The sequence below is a fragment of the Excalfactoria chinensis genome, chromosome 2 (assembly GCF_039878825.1).
Source record: "Excalfactoria chinensis isolate bCotChi1 chromosome 2, bCotChi1.hap2, whole genome shotgun sequence".
NCBI classification, from domain to species: Eukaryota; Metazoa; Chordata; class Aves; order Galliformes; family Phasianidae; genus Excalfactoria; species Excalfactoria chinensis.
Genome location: NC_092826.1, coordinates 40,297,172 through 40,314,580, shown reverse-complemented (window position 1 = coordinate 40,314,580; position 17,409 = coordinate 40,297,172). Strand labels below are relative to the sequence as shown.

At 41.6% G+C, this 17,409-nt stretch overlaps 1 protein-coding gene across 4 annotated transcripts in view; it reads right to left on the bottom strand.

Annotated features, from left to right (window-relative positions):
* The window catches only part of NOL4 (nucleolar protein 4), a 192,290-nt gene that overhangs the window by 126,838 nt on the left and 48,043 nt on the right, over positions 1-17,409 (bottom strand). For all 4 annotated transcript variants that reach the window (XM_072327611.1, XM_072327613.1, XM_072327612.1 and 1 more), the window contains exon 5: positions 14,582-14,714. In XM_072327611.1, the coding sequence (XP_072183712.1) occupies positions 14,582-14,714 (133 nt within the window). The remainder of the gene's footprint in view (positions 1-14,581; positions 14,715-17,409) is intronic.

Below are 17,409 nucleotides of genomic sequence, written 5' to 3'. Positions count from 1 at the left end.
CCAAAGAAAGGCAAATGGCTGCATCCATGGCTGCTTGGCCTTTATTGAATGCTTTAAATCAGGCAGAGGTTAAATCAGATAAGATTGAACATGAAAATCAATTATTAAAAGCCCGCATTGAAAAATTGGAGGGCGAAATTAATCTATTAACGGGGAAAAATTCATCATTTTTTTCAAACACCCCCCAAATTAGATATATTACAATGGATGATAGTAAGGATCCTGAAACATCGGATCAAACTAAGGTCACTAAATCTGACCTAGAAGAGCCACTTAAGACGGACTTATTAGAAGTCCGTCCTATGGTAACTCAAAAAACAAAAAAAGTCCAGGAGCGACCAGCAGGGGTGCCTCCTGATCAATGGACCCCTGCTGACTCCTATTTACACGTAACAGCACGTCCATACACACCCACCGAACTTATGGATCTAGTACAGCGCTTCAGGCAAAGACCGAGGGAAAGTGTCCCAGCCTGGCTACTACGATTATGGGACTCGGGAGCAGAAAGTGTAATAGTTAACGGCTCCGAGGTATCTAAGCTAGCAACAATAACAGTCCATCCTGCCCTGAGGCAGAGATTGTACTCAGGGTCCCAGTTCCCTGAAGAGAATCATTCAATCGTAGATTGGATAATGGCTGCCTGCCGTATGGTATGGTCAAATAAAACAGACATGCCAATACATACAGGAATGTGGTCTTCTATGGAAGACCTACAAAATTATATCCGGGAACTAGGCATGCGAGAGGCTGTCTATGAAGATGTATCTGTTAGTCCGGACATGGTGAAGTTTTCCGCGGGAATGAGGGACCTAATCTTACAACAGGCTCCCTCACATATGTATGGAACATTGGTTTCTATATTGAATCCTCTAGTGGCCGCAGAGGCAGCAGTCCAGCATGCTGCCCAATTGGTAGCGGACCTGGGGGAAACGGAGCGCCTGAGAACCAAGCGCAATATTAGAGTAATTGAAGATTCTGAAGTTTTTCCAATAGCCCGAGCCAGGAGATCGGCTCCACGAACCCCTCGGGCGGGACCCATTAGGGTGTCCCGAAAACAAATGTTTAATGATCTACTCCGAGCAGGTGTTCAATTTGCCAAAATTGATGGGCAGCCCAATCACGTTCTGCTTCAGTTGTGGAAACAGCTGAAGGATGAACAAAAATTTCAAAACCGCCCCAAAAGACCGGGGATAAGGCTTATAGAACGACGACCAACAACAGTTTGGAATCTAGAAGACTTTATCGTGCCAAATAGGAAAAAGAGGCCACCTCAGGTGCCTCGGGTCACAGTACCAGAGGCATCAGAGGTAAAAGACTTGAATCTGGCCCAGTTTATGGCGTGATGAGGGACGTCAGTCACCCTAGGGCCTCTAGACGGGACCGGAGGCCCTATGTGGAATTGACAATATATTGGTCCCGAGAAAATGTGCAGAAGGTTATGGCCCTCGTTGATACTGGGGCGGAAACATCTATAATATATGGAGACCCAACAAAATTCAGAGGGAACAAAGTAATGATTGGAGGCTTTGGGGGACAGACCGTTCCAGTCACCCAAACTTGGGTAAAATTGGGGGTCGGGCGCCTCCCACCACGGGAGTACAAGGTATCTATTGCTCCAATTCCGGAGTACATATTGGGAATTGATATCTTGTGGGGTCTGGCTCTCCACACAACAGTGGGAGAGTTCCGGTTACGGCAGAGATGCATTAGTATCCGGGCAATTCAGACAATATTGAGAGGCCATGCAAAACATGAGCCTATTTGTCTGCCCAAGCCACGTCGGATTACTAATGTAAAACAGTACAGACTCCCAGGTGGGCAGGATGAAATAACAAAAACAGTGCAGGAATTAGAAAGAGTGGGTATTATAAGGCCTGCACATAGCCCGTACAACTCCCCAATATGGCCAGTGCGAAAATCGGATGGAACATGGAGGATGACAGTGGATTACAGGGAATTAAACAAGGTCACGCCGCCCGTTCATGCAGCCGTACCCAATATTGCCTCCCTAATGGACACACTAAGTAGAGAAATTAAAACGTATCACTGTGTCCTAGACTTAGCGAATGCATTCTTCAGTATTCCAATTAGTGAAGAATCACAAGACCAGTTTGCATTCACATGGGAAGGCAGGCAGTGGACTTTTCAGGTTCTGCCGCAAGGGTACGTGCATTCACCTACTTTTTGTCATAATTTGGTGGCGCGTGATCTGGCTAAGTGGCAGAAGCCACATAATGTAAATTTATATCATTATATTGATGACCTCCTGTTAACATCCGATTCATTAGAGGCGGTGAGACAAGCAGCAGATTTATTGATAGCTTATCTGCAAAAGAGAGGGTGGGCTATAAACCCACAGAAGGTGCAAGGTCCGGGGCTATCTGTAAAATTCCTGGGAGTAATTTGGTCCGGAAAAACCAAAGTACTACCCAGTGCAGTAGTGGATAAAGTCCAAGCGTTCCCAGTCCCTACAACATCGAAACAGCTACAAGAGTTCTTAGGTATATTGGGGTATTGGCGCTCCTTTATACCTCACTTAGCTCAGTTGTTGAGGCCATTGTATAAGCTTACCAAGAAGGGTCAATCGTGGAACTGGGGGAAGGTAGAACAAGATGCTTTCCAACAGGCAAAGCTGGCAGTTAAACAAGCCCAGGCATTGGGTATATTTGATCCGACCCTCCCAGCTGAACTAGACGTTCATGTTACCCAGGATGGTTTTGGCTGGGGCCTGTGGCAACGCCAGAGTTCTGTTCGAACCCCCATTGGATTCTGGTCTCAGGTTTGGCACGGAGCAGAAGAAAGATACAGCATGATTGAAAAACAGTTATTGGCTGCCTATTCAGCGTTACAAGCGGTAGAGCCAATAACGCAAACAGCAGAGGTTATAGTTAAAACTACATTACCGATCCAGGGGTGGGTAAGAGATCTAACTCACCTTCCTAAGACAGGGGTGGCCCAAGCACAGACGGTAGCACGATGGGTCGCCTATCTAAGTCAAAGAAGCAGCCTGTCTTCGTCTCCACTCAAGGAGGAATTACAGAAGATCCTAGGCCCAGTGACATATCGCAGTGATACGCCGAAAGAACCAATGGTCGCTCCACCAGAGAAGAGCCCTGTTCAGGAAGGAAGATATCCTATTCCTGAAGATGCCTGGTATACGGATGGGTCCAGCAGAGGCAACCCGAGCAAGTGGCGAGCTATAGCATACCATCCCTCTACTGAGACAATCTGGTTTGATGAGGGGGATGGTCAGAGCAGCCAATGGGCAGAATTACGAGCCGTGTGGATGGTTATAACTAAAGAACCTGGTGATGGCATCCTGAACATCTGTACGGATAGTTGGGCCGTGTACCGGGGGCTTACTCTGTGGATTACGCAGTGGGCTACCCAGGAATGGACTATCCACGCCCGACCGATCTGGGGGAAAGACATGTGGGTAGACATTTGGAATACAGTCAAACACAGGACGGTATGTGTCTACCATGTCTCTGGTCATCAACCCCTGCAGTCACCAGGAAACGATGAAGCGGACACACTGGCCCGAGTTCGATGGATTGGGAATTCACAATCCGAAAATATTGCCCGATGGTTACATCAGAAGCTACGGCATGCTGGACAAAAGATAATGTGGGCAGCTGCTAAAGCATGGGGGCTGCCTGTACAGCTATCTGATATCGTCCAAGCATGTCAGGACTGTGACGCTTGCTCGAAGATGAGACCAAGACCGTTGCCTGAAACAACATCCCACATTGCTAGAGGATATAGTCCTCTTCAGAGATGGCAGGTTGATTACATTGGGCCCCTCCCTCGGTCTGAGGGGGCGAGATATGCCCTGACCTGCGTTGATACTGTAAGTGGACTGCTGCAAGCCTATCCCGTACCAAAGGCAAATCAAGCATATACAATTAAGGCACTCACTAAACTGATGTCTGCATATGGGACACCTCAAGTCATCGAGAGCGACCAAGGGACTCACTTTACTGGAGCGATGATACAGCGCTGGGCAGAAGAGAACAACATTGAATGGCGATTCCATCTGCCATATAATCCAACAGGGGCAGGCCTTATTGAACGCTACAATGGTATTCTTAAGGCTGCCCTGAAGACAGACTCCCAGTCCCTGCAGGGGTGGACAAAAAGATTATACGAAACCCTGCGGGACTTGAACGAAAGACCTCGGGATGGCAGACCCAGTGCTCTGAAAATGTTACACACTATATGGGCCTCCCCTCTTAGGATTCAAATTACAGGTGCTGATAATGAGGTAAAACCGCAGGTTGGTAATGACAATAATCTTCTGCTCCCTGCCCCTGAGAATCTAAAACCAGGAATCCATAAGATAAATTGGCCCTGGAAGGTGCAAGTAGGACCCAAGTGGTGTGGCCTACTTGCACCTTGGGGGAGACTATTGGAGGTGGGAGGTTCAGTTACCCCCTCGGTGATAGGTACATGGCCTACTGACATCGTGGTCAATACTCCGGTCTTTATTGCTAAAGGGACACCCATCATGTCCCTATGGCAGATCAGGACTCCTCCTCTGGTGCCAGATATAGTTATACAGCCACAGATATCTGGCCAGAGGGTATGGTATCGGAGGCCGGGACATAATCCGGTGCGAGCAGAAGTATTGACCCAAGACAAGAATACGGCCTGTATCTTGCCCTGGAGGGCAGACCTTCCTCTCCTGGTACCCTTGAAACATCTGTATTACTCTCCCTAAGATTCTAAGCCTCTAGGACCATCAGAGAACAATTTGTGTGGACTGATGAAACGCAAATGGACCTGCACCTCGAGATGGCTTGTCTCCAGTAACATCTATCAAGCATTGGCCCACGGAAGATCGTGAATACCCATCCAATCATCATTTGAATAACATCAGCATTCGGTGCGACGGGAAATTGTATCAGCGTCGCGTTGGGTCTCTGTGATAAGGGAAAACTCACCTAATCATTGGTTCACGCTGTGAAGGGGTGGAGTGTATGGGAGATTGGTAATCACAGCCTGAACCTCTGATTAATCAGCTGAGGCAAGTATGGGGTCAGCTGTGGGAGCACAGGTGAGAGTGATGTAACTGTGCTCCCGGAAGGGGTGGAGCTTGACTCCATCCCCTCTGAGACCTCATTTAAGGGCTGACTCCCACTGGAGCAGTATCTCTTGGAGATCGCTCACCAGGGAGGACTGCCTCAGCTGCTTCAGTCAAGGCACCACCGTTGGTGAGTTTTCCCTTTACTCATTCACTTATATACCTTCTGTACATTTTGTTTCCATCTGTACATTTAAAACCAATACAAGAACATGTTTGTATTTTAATCTGTCTTGATGTTGCCTATTTTTTGGTGTATTTTTCTTTCTCATTTCAGTCTTTTTCACAATAAACACAGGTTATTAGTGTTCATGAATACTTAGAGGAGATATTGAAGTTCAGCCTAACCAAAAGATTCCAGAAAGATTAGACATTTATTCTGTCCTATTGTATAGAAGTGCCAAGAGATAGCATGTCCCCCTGCCTTAGAATAAGGAAAATGGTTACTACTTGGCAACGCTAAACCAATTATTTGAAAACATTGCTCCACAAATCTCAGGAAAACTTATATGACAACTTACTATGTGTTCAATATTAAAAAACTCTACAGTGCTGAGAAAATATTACTCTCTTTTTGAAGCTGAAGCATTTGCATTTGGTTAGCAAATCACTTCTAATTTTAAACATTCATCAGGAAAAAAAATATCAAATGAAAAATACTTTGAAGAAATTTCCGTTTAAAAAAAAAAATTGCAAGACAGCTCAGTGTCTCCAGTGAATTTCCTCTTCAGATAAAACATATACATTAAGAGCTTGCTTAATTAAAATATAACACAGTAAGGAATTAATGGCTATATTTAATTTTCCTTAAAGTATGTTCCTTTTACTAAAACAAAAATAAAATGCTCAGTTATGTTTTTAATGAATTTAAATGAAATAAGTGACTAGAATATATTTTAATTGTAATTATAAAAAATACATATATTTATATTGTAAGGAAGCTGATCAAATTCATCTATGAACATAATTACTGCTAATGTCAACTGGTACATGCAAAAGAAAAGAATGGATGAAATGTCTGTACTGGAAAACAAAATTAAATCCCTATGCCAGAATGCTCCTCACTGATTTTGAAGTTACAGAGAAATGGAAGGGAAAAGCTTGAGAAATGGTAAGATAAGGAGAAAATCAACCAAAACCAAACCAGCATATTCAGAAATCCTGCTAGGCCTAGTTACAAGGTGTTGCATAGTTCTGTGGACTGGCCCACTTCAGTACCCACATAAGAAAGAGAGAGCTTGGTAGGTTGAGTATTGACAAAGTGAAACTTCTGTTGACAGAGGACCTGTATGTCGCTGCTGCAACCCATAGACCTGTTCTGAAGATGTAAAAGGACAAAGGTGTGTGGCTAGACTTTCACACAGGAGTAGGCTTCAACACCAGACTACTCGGGTAAAAAGAGTGGCTGTTAATAGAGTGACTGTTCTGCAAGCATTTTAGCATTACTTTTGAAAAGATAATTCTCATTTCTGAGCTATTATTGGTTGAAAGTATTCCCTTATGTAATTATGGAATAATAGCAGTGAACTTGATTGTAACCAACAGTTAGTAGTTTGTTGCTAACAAGCCAAACATGACAAACAATTTTGAGGCAATTATTGTCATTAGAAGGCACACTCAATTGTTCAAGGCAAGCATAATAGAAAGTGACAGTTGCGCAGCTGGGAGGGTGGTACGGGAAATGGGATTGTTCGCTGCTTGCAATCCAACAGTCACACTATAGCTGAGAGTCTGCTAAATGCATAATTCATGTTTAATAATATTTTAGTCTCTAAAACAAATTACAGTATAAGACAGAAAAAAGAATACAAAGTCATCAAGGAAAGAACACAACTTATAAAAAGACAAGAGAAGACACAATTAGAACTGAAATGAGGGGGGAAATAAATATTCAGTCCAGTCAACTCACAGGATTGCAACACCGCAACCAGATAATGAATGTACAGTAGCTTTTCAAATGAAAAGAGTCAACTATAAAAGTAATCTCTGCACTACACATCAGTGAGAGAGGTGCTCATATCCAAATCCTGGGTTGAAAGCCCAATCTGATTAGGCTTGTTCACCCACTTAATGGAGTTCTGGTCTCAGCCATGTGCTCACTTGGAGGAAGGAAGGCATGTTCTGCATGGAGAGACAGTGTCAATCAATACCTAAAACATATTTGAGTTGTATAATGACACAAAGGAAGATTCTACTCTATCAGTGTTATGATGACAGGTTAAGCATAAGCTGCCTCAAAAGTAAGCAGACAGTATGTTAAAACACATGACTTGCTGAAAAAAAGTCCGCCCAGCAGGATCTCCAGAGGATCCTCAATGATGCTAAGGACTAAAATTTCTAACACATAAGCACTAACACTTCAAACTGTTTCACAGGTTCAGTAAAATGCAATATCCCTGACATCTTAGCAGTGCTCAAGAGTCCTGACAGTGTCACTCATCTTGCCTTTTGCACTGATAGCATGTCACCTCCAAAGAAGCCCTTAAAACACTGGTGGAAAATGTTTAGTACAATTATCTGTCTCTGTTCTCATTTCAGCATGTTTTCTTTTCTTCACTCCTAAATATATTAGCGTAAATCCAATTACATCAAAGCAAATCTGATGGGCCAGATCACTCCAGGTGTAGCTCCACTGAGGCAAAATAATAGTGTCACTGTATGCCAAGCTCTCAGGTTGACTTTAAGTCTGCTTAGGTAAAAATGATATTAATTTTCTAAAATGGAGCAATATAATATACCTAACTCTCTGTGTAAAGGAACATCTGTAATTTTGACAAGAGTATGGTAGCACTTCAGTGCAGCCTAAAGACTTATTCAGAAACAAGCACACATGACTCTGCAATCTTGTGGTTGATTCAGGAACAGATCTTGTGCTTGGGATAGGTGGCAGATTGAGAGCTGCAGAGACAAGAGACCTTTGCTTATCCTCAGAACAGACTGCTAAGCTCAGAAGCTCCCTCATACCCTCTTGCCAATGTGTCTCAGCCCTCATCTGTGGGATGTACTTGCTGCCCTCCCTCAGCTTCTGCTGTGTCTGCTCAGCCTTGCAAGATAAGGGAAAGGTAAAACCTAACTGTATCAGCGGGCTTTCCTTTCCAGGGAAATTAGATCAAGATCACAAAACACTGTATGGAAAGTGCTATATTACCAGCATTGCCATGATGGTACTGCATGCATTTCTTCTTCTCCACTACCATGTGACAGAGAAGTATCATAGATCTCACTCAGTACACTCATATTTATTGCTTCATCCTTAATAGTAAGTATTGAGGTTATTGCCCAAAACATTGCAAGTTTCACCAGCTTGAGCAAAACCAGAAGGTAGAAATTCAACTCAAAATTTAGGAGCTCTCCTGGCCCCAACTTGAACTGTAGTTTTAAATGGTCTGCAAAGAAAAGATTTTTTCTACACTACTTATAAGATAACAGTGCTACTTCCTCCATTCTTAATCAGCTCAAACCCCCACTATTTAGCAAAAAACTACCTTTTGCTTTAGGGTAAAATGCTAATCAGCCTAATGTCTTGTATAAAGTACAAGCATAATAAGCAACTTTTATAGCAATATAACTGTGTTAGTATAATCTACAAATTGCAAATAAAGCCAGTCAAACCACAGAAAAACTCCCAAATTAAAAGGCTTTTTATTTGTATGGGAGGTTGCGTGGAGGAAAACCAGTAGGCTGCTCTTTATGTTCAATATTGTAATTACTGCTTTGTCACTTTGTGTGGTTATTTCAGTCCATTCCATGTGCTATAGAAGTGTCAGGTGCTTCATTTTGAAGCCTAAAGACATCAAAATTTTAAGTAAAAATACCCAAATCCCACAAACATTTTGGTTAATCTTTCATGCCATCGTGGAAGTCATGTGCAATTTGTCCTCATAGACAACAAGCATATTTGTAAAGCCTTTCAGCGCTCCAAGAGAAATCAGTGGCAAAATCCCTTAATGCAAAATAACATTTCCACAGAGATATCGTAATTAGCAGCAAAAATATTGCAGTGGGTTTAATGTTGAATATCTTCTGCTTGCATGTTGTTTTTATTTTTACCACTTGCTTTATTCAACATCAAGAGCATGGCAAAAAACATAGGCAACACTGGGGACAATTTACCCCAGTACACTCCTTTACCAATCTATCTTCACTTTGGCCTGAACCTGTAACATATGCTTGATCCCATGCATCTCACTTAAATCACATTGTGGAAAAAGAAAACTCAGTACTGTAAGACAGTGAGTCCATGTTTTAATGGAATAGAAGTAAAAGCAGAAAGAAGTACTACAGTACAACCAATTGAGAATGGGAAGATGGATTACAGTTTTGGCTAGCGTTCAATCCAGAGAGAACAAAACAACAGCACGGGTCCAGCAAACTCCACATCTTGCATAGAGTTTTAACAACTGAATCTTACTTCAGGTGAAATAAGTAATATAATCTTAATTATAATCTTAATTAAAGATTATCAACTGATGTACAAAACAGGAGCTTACATGATTAACTCCAATACCTCCATTTGCCACAAAAACCATTTGTGTGGATAAAATGGTTAATGCAAACATCCACATCTCCTAACTAAATACTGTGAAAAGCCTGGGATTGTGAACAAGCTAGGGAAACAGCATGAGCATCATCCAAATGACCACAAACTACCTGAATGCAATTGTCCACCACATCACAGTACTATAACCCAATACACTACACACTGATAACTGGGAAAAGCTTATTACTAATCTCCACATCCAAGATTATAATACAACTCCTGTCATATACTGAATCATAACATATTTTGCTATAGCTATCAACCTATGAGCACAGTCTCTATACAGTATCTGTGAGGGGAGCTCTATATATTTACATGTACTTATATATCTGCATCATTTTCTACAAACTGGAATAAAGATAACATAACCCCTCCACTCAAATCCAAACAAAAGCATTAAAATGTTTTGCTGCACCTTAGTAGAATGAAAGATATCGCATATAGGAGGATTCTCCATCTTGCATTAAATTATAGTCAAATAGACTCCTACCTGATTTCTACTCAACAGCTCATAGCGTAAAACGTAACATTTACCCCTCGTTACTTCTAGCTGTACAAGTTCTCTACAAAAGAAAAAAAAGCATTTCATAGAGATTCAGGCAAAGAGTTCCTGATAAAATAAAAAACAAAAACAAAACAAGCTCCTTTATTTCAGATTCAATTGGCAATTCTTGTCTACAGTCTGCGCTCTTAAACAAGAGCAAAAACATTTTGATCCAGCCACAGCCAAGTCCCTAGAGCATTATTAGTAAAAAGCAGAATTAAAGCCATCCCTCAAGCAGTTTTGCCTGCAGATAGCCAGAACGCAGCACTCACCCCAAGAACAAGCTTAGGATAAGGGAGTCATAACATGCTATAGGGAAGCAGACAAAATGAACAGAAGACTGCCAGAATAGGTGAATAAGAAAATAGGAGCAACTAAGTGGAGTGAGTGCAAAAGAGAAAGGCACACTTCAGCAATTTTCAGCCCTATTATCCAGCTGGCTGCTAGGGAAAGCAGTTCCCAGGGACTAGTAACCAGATAGCCCTACCCTAAACGCAGCTGGGGAGCAAACCAATTGCAAATTAGAACTGCTTTCCTTTTCTAACTCCCCAGGGAAGAGCAGCAGCTCTTTTCCAACTCCTCCCCCACAGTTGCAGCAGCCCTGCAGGTGCTCAGGGTGCTATTTTCAGCCATCCACTAGCAGGTGTGACTCAGGGATCTGTTATTTAAAAGCATTCAAAGTCTACCTTAAAGTGAGAATTCTCTTTTACAGTGTTGTTGTGGATTCACTACTATGTGCAAAATACATCAGATTTTCCTATTTTTTTCATTCACTTTTAATTACTGTATTTTATACAGTGCATCTCACAAAGCTTTGGCATGTTTGCAGAGCTCAGGACTTTTATGCAGCACCTACACCCATTTTTAGTACAACACCCATCTGTTACAAGCAAATGCACACCTTCCCCCTCTGCATCTTCCTTCTCAGCAGTTTTCCTGCTGACCGTGATATTTCTGGATGCAGAAGTCTATCACTTTCAGCCCATACTGTGGGTGGCTCTCGTAATTGCCTTTATTCTACTTAGGTTAAAATGACCTAACCATGAGAAGCAGAGAACACAGAATACTAGACTGGAAGTTGTTGAGAAATCAGAGGTCAAATTTTCTAGTATTAGCTCTGCAATGGATTTCCAAATCCAAATACAATATAGTTTTATATATAGTTATAACCCCCAATATGAAGGCATGTAAACACTTTGTTTTCTTTAATGGTTATAGTGTCAGCATGCTACTGCACTCTGACAACTGAAATGGAAAGGGGGGTGTCTTCATTTAAACCCTGGTGGCATGGTCAGGCCCACTATGCATTCCCCTTGAGTACACCAACTCTGTGTATATAATATCGTTAATCAGTTGAAATCCATGGAAGAGAATGATAGATATCCCAAAATATTCTTAGATGAAAGGCCATGTAAACACACAGTGACAGAATGGACAATCTCTGGCTACATACGATCTGTCCTTAATCCAACCCAGGCAGCAGTGATTCCTATTTGCATATTATTCCTGCTAGCAGACCTTACCCCAGTGAGGGCACACTTGCAGCAGCAAACGATGCGTGCTGTCCCATTCCACCACAGGCACCATTCCCAGCCATGTGTTCATAGTCACACACAGCAGTAAGCTTCCACTTGCTCGAATGCAGCAGACATGTTTTAGATAAGCCAGACACCAGGTGTCTTTACAGGCAGACCGAATATGGTGGCTGACATAAACTCTCATAGACATATAAAATAGCTTGAGGGAAAGGGAGAGGAATCACTTTAGACACGTGCATATGCACTTAAGTCCTAATTTGCATGAGCATGCACTGTAATAAAGCGTTACATTTGTGAAATTTTACAGTAAAAACTGTGACAGCAAAAAGAACACTATTGCTACATTCACTTTTCCCCTTTGTCTTCCCTCCTTCCAGTACCACTTCCTTCCCTATGTTCCAGCATTCACTGATTTCTTCCAATCTGTTTCTCTTCCTGCCCTCTGCTATCATTTCTTTTTTTTCTCCTTCCTCACAATTTCTTTCAGTTTCTCCTTCAGCTTCCTGCATTTTGGTCACAACAACCCCAAGCAACCCTACAGGCTTGGGGAGGTGTGGCTGGAAAGCTGCCTGATGGAAAGGGACCTTGGTGTGCTGATCGACAGTTGGTTGAATATAAGCCACTGGAGAAGGTCCAGAGAATGGCAGCGAGACTTGTGAAGGGCTTGGAAAATCAGCCCTACGAGGAGAGGCTGAGGGAGCTGGGGCTGTTTAGTCTGGGGAAGAGGAGGCTGAGAGGAGACCTTATCGCTCTCTTCCAGTATCTGAAAGGTGCTTACAGTGAGAGCGGGGCAAGTCTCTTCTCACTGGTGACAGGTGACAGGATGAGGGGAAATGGCCTCAAGTTGCGCCAAGGTAAGTTTAGATTGGATGTTAGGAAACACTTATTTACAGAAAGGGTAGTTAAACACTGGAATAGGCTCCCCAGGGAGGTGGTTGAGTCACCATCCCTGGATGTGCTTAAGAGCCATTTGGAAGCAGTGCTCAGAGATATGATTTAGCAGAGGGTTGTTAGAGTTAGGGTACTATGGTTAGGCTGAGGTTGGACTTTGAGGTCTTTTCCAAGTAATTCTATGATTCTATGATTCTCCTTGCCTATCTTGAAACAGCGTTGCTACAACTACCCTTTCTCATGTCTGCAGCTTGGTCACATCTAACACTGGAAAACCATGTCAGGAAGAGATGTTATTCCAAATTTCTTGGTTAGAAAATATTTTAGTCAGAAGAAGCATCAGGAGAAATAGGATTGCTTTAGGAAGGTGAGAAAGTGCCATCTGGGAAGAGGGGAAGAAAGCAGAGAGATTTGATGCAATTCTGTACGATCATGCTACCTGCAGATCACACACACACAGTGCATTTATTTGTCACAGGTATTAATTACAAGTGACAGATTTTTGGCATTTTATCATTCATACATATGTTCTGCTATGATCAGATGTACTGCATGACTCTGGCTAAAGAATGCATTAAGACATGCATGTAAATCATTTCGCCATAGCTTGTTGCGCTAAAATTTCTACCTCATGTACATATATGTACATGCACTCAGTTGCCTATTAAGAAACATTTCATATGTAAAACATATTATTTATGTAAGCAGTAACCTCTAAGACACAGTTTTTCTCCCAAAGTCAGACACATAAACTCAACGGTTTCCAAAGTATCTCTGAAAACTCTAACTTAGCAGTATTAAGTCAGACTCCACCAGCAAAGTGAACTATCTTCCCCTACTCCTAGAGTAGCACTCCTTTAGTCAACATATTTACACACATTTTGTGATAATTTAAGGACACTAAGAGAAAAAGTGGCTGTGGTTAAAATCTGGCACAGGAAATTAACATAAACATCCTCCTCAAATATTTATTTATTTGTTTCTTTGTTTGTCTAGAAAGTGACACAGCAGAAGTTCCTATCTATAACCAGATCCTGTCAGCCTCAATGCAACACATGCATTCTTACCTACACAGCTTACAAGCTAACAACTGATGATGATGCTTTAAGTGGAAAAAATCCAGCTTAACTATCAAATTCCATATATTCGTGGTCCAGGAGAAATACAAGAAACTCTTCTAAATTGGCACACATGTTTAGGAAATTATGGAATAACAAGTACAGAATATCAGTATGTTATATTTAATAGCAATAGAACAGATCTGCACTTTGGGTGTTGCTCACTCGTGCCACCCATGAGTCACTGTCTATACAGGACAAACCTTGTGTGAGCTCCAAACCAAAGAGAAATTTGAGTCCAAACCAGGCAACAGAGTAAAAGAATACACCTCTATCCACCTTTTGCACATAGTAAAACTTCTGTCTCTTTCATCAACAAATCAGGTCTATGTTACAACTAAAACAGAAATGTTAATGTTCAGATTCATAATGCTGCTGCTTCTCTTTTCTATACATCTGTTTCCCTGTTGGAGTTTGTTTTTTATATCCTTTACTCTGAATAACACATCCCAGTTCCTAGCATTCAAACATCTCTTACATCCTTCTTCTTTCTTCCCCATTTCAACCAGCAAAAACAACTTTTTCAGCCTTCTGGATTGCCTTGGTAAAGTTTCAGATTCATTTCCTTTTATGCCTGTACAGAATCACACTTGGTATATAAAAATAGTAAAATAGTACTAAACATACAGTGGTCTAACCACTCACCTGTTGCCTAAGCAACAAATAAATTAACTTGGGGGGGGGAAAGGAAAGGGGAAAAAACCAACCAGCTTCATTCTCTTCATGCTGAGACAAAGGGAACATATAGTTCAAATTGCCTAATGAAACACACTATGAAGTGAAGGACACAGCAGGTACTAAATGAAAGTACAGAATGGGAAGGAGACAAGACAATAGCACATTTTCTGTATGAAAGGAGAGCCTTACCATCCTGCTGGCCCTGGAGATTCTGAGGACTTTGCATTCTTTCTTCGAGATTTGAGCTGAGGTCAGAGTTCACAGCTGACATCCTCGTAGAGTCACTCATATCAAACTCATCACTTTCTATAGAGCTTTCATCCTACAATTTGAAAGTTTCAGAGACATGTCAGAAAGCACTGGATGCTGTTCACTTTTTATGTGGGGCTCACTTACTCCATTTCCTTTGTCTCTGGCACAGAACATATTCATGCTAATACTTGTGTACATAAGCAAACAAGCAGAGCACATAAAGAAGAACAAAGAACATGCAGCACTTAGTGATATGTTAGTCTGACAAATGCAATTTGATCGACTATGACGACATTCTGTTACCACACTCGTAACTGTTTCCATAGCATTTTGTAAAAGAGAGTTGTAACTGGAGACCCCACGCAAAGTCCTTGTTACTCAAACGTGATTGAGGAGTGTTCTCCATAGTCCGTACCTGAATTCTCTACTTTTCCTAGGCAAGGCAGGTAACCCTTTGATTTCTAATTACATTAAAACATTTCCAAATGATCTAGGAAAAATCCACAACCAAGTTCCCTCAATATGATTTCACCCCTACACTGCTATTATGTTTAGGGAAGCATCTGTGAAAATTTTGAAGACTGTTTATCATGCTCAAATGACAGTCAGTGGAAAACCAAAGTAATGCGATCACGTGAGAATCACTTGAAATTTATTCTACCTCACACATATTTAATATGATTAATCAATCAAGTCCAATTACCAAATCTCTACTAGAGCACAAAAAGTCCCAATAAGAAATTTTGTCCCCAGTTACAAAACAGTTTGAGACTTTGTCCAGCAGATGTTCACATACAAGGTTAACATGTATATAGTACATGTTTAACATCACTCATTTCAGTCCCCCCACATCCACTCATGGACTAAAAATTTATCTCTCACGAGTCTTATTCTGCAAGCTGTGGTGGCAATTCAGAAACCTACAGCAATGTATTTTCAGTAACAACTTTTCTGAAATAATTACTCCTACCAGGAATAAAAGCCACTTAAAGAATATACAGAAAAAAAAATAAATAATAAAATACAGTGTCCCCTGAGGGGACTTCTCCAATTTATATGGGGTTTTTCATTTGCTTGGTTGTTGTTGAATTAAAACAAAACTATCTGGGAGAACTCTGACTATTTTTATTTGGGTTGATTACCAGAAGTAACCTAGAAAAACAGCAACATTTTCAACTTTATTTACTGTGCATTTACTGTGAACTGGTTTCTACAGATGCTAACGTGGTTGCTTTCTTCTGCCTAAGCAGTTGGCCCTATCAGTTCATCTTGAGGATCTTGGTGTTGCTTCCAGCTTGCGTGGGCATTTCTGTCATTTTTGGAAGTGAAGTTCCCTGCAGTCACATCTCTTGTTGAAAGTTTGGCACTGCCAAATGACGTCCAAGAGTAAGAGATGGACAATATGCAAGGTGATACTTTTCTGCACTGTCACTCCATGGTAATGTCAAATATTAAAACAAACATAGCTTGTTTCTAAAGTTGTATTATTAAATAAATAAATAAATGGAATGGGAGAGTGAGGGCTTCTCTTGTGGGCACTGCTTTACCTTGCCTGGATGGGGAAGGAAACACCTCAGCTACAGCGCGGCAAATATCAGGAATATTGCCCTTGGATGAGAGCTGTGCAGAGCTGGTGGCCACCAGGCTTGTGCTCCAGACAGATGGGGTCAAGATACACACTGAGTTGGCACTGGGATTTAGCAGAAATGTGTGTTGCTTTCTCAAAGAGCAAGATCAGGACACAAATTTCTCCAGACCTTCTGGAACACTGTGACTCTGTTGAGGCACACTGGTATTTCTCATTTGTGCCTTTTAGATTGTCCATTCTTCTTTTAGATTAAGCCTGTTTCTGTTTTGTTGATGGCCTCATATGAAAAATGAATTGAGAATGAGAGAATTTGGAGATTTTCAATTGCTGTGCTGGCTTGTTGTGGCATCCAAGTTCACTCCAGTCTCAATTCCACCCCCTCCATAAGAACAGAGATGTGACTGATGAAACCTTGGAAACAGAGCCTTCCTACAAACCCAAGCACGATTTCAAGTGCATGAAATCTTTCTGCTTTGCACAGTAATATTTTCACTGCCATTTCTTTCTCGGTGCAACAAATGTGCAGTCTGGAGCAAAAAATAAATTCTTAGCAAAACTGCTTTGAGAAAGGACATAAATGATTATTTGAGGACTTCCTTTGTGCCTGTTCTGCCCAGGAAAACACAACATGGCTGAAATGCATCAAAAACTACTTTTCTCTTCATAAAAACATCACTGCAGATATTTCATGCACAATGAGATCAGAGCTACAAAACTGAACCAGGAAGGAAGATACCGAGTAATGCTGCTTCCTGCTGCCCCTGTATCTCTGTGACTGGTTCATCTAGATGAAAAACCAATTTAAATATCAGTCATCAGGTCAGAAGAACTATACCAAAACACTCAGGCTATAGAGGCACTGTGGCAGATGGCCCTGATCCATTATGAGTGCCTGATCCTACTGCGGGATGAGTAACTGTCAAAGAGGGGAAGTGGGGAAACCAAAAAGTCCTTTAAACCCTAAGGCTGCTACACAGGATAAAGCCTCTTACCTCCTGCTGCTTGGAATCCTGCTGTCAGATTCCCATAAAGGGGCAGCACACAGAGGGGAGACTCCATAGGAGGGAAAGAAGACCAGGCTATATTTGTGTGAAGATCTCAGTAAGGGATCTCTACCTACACCCTTCCCAATAAAATATGAAAATAAAAAATAAAAATAAATAATTTTTTTATTTAT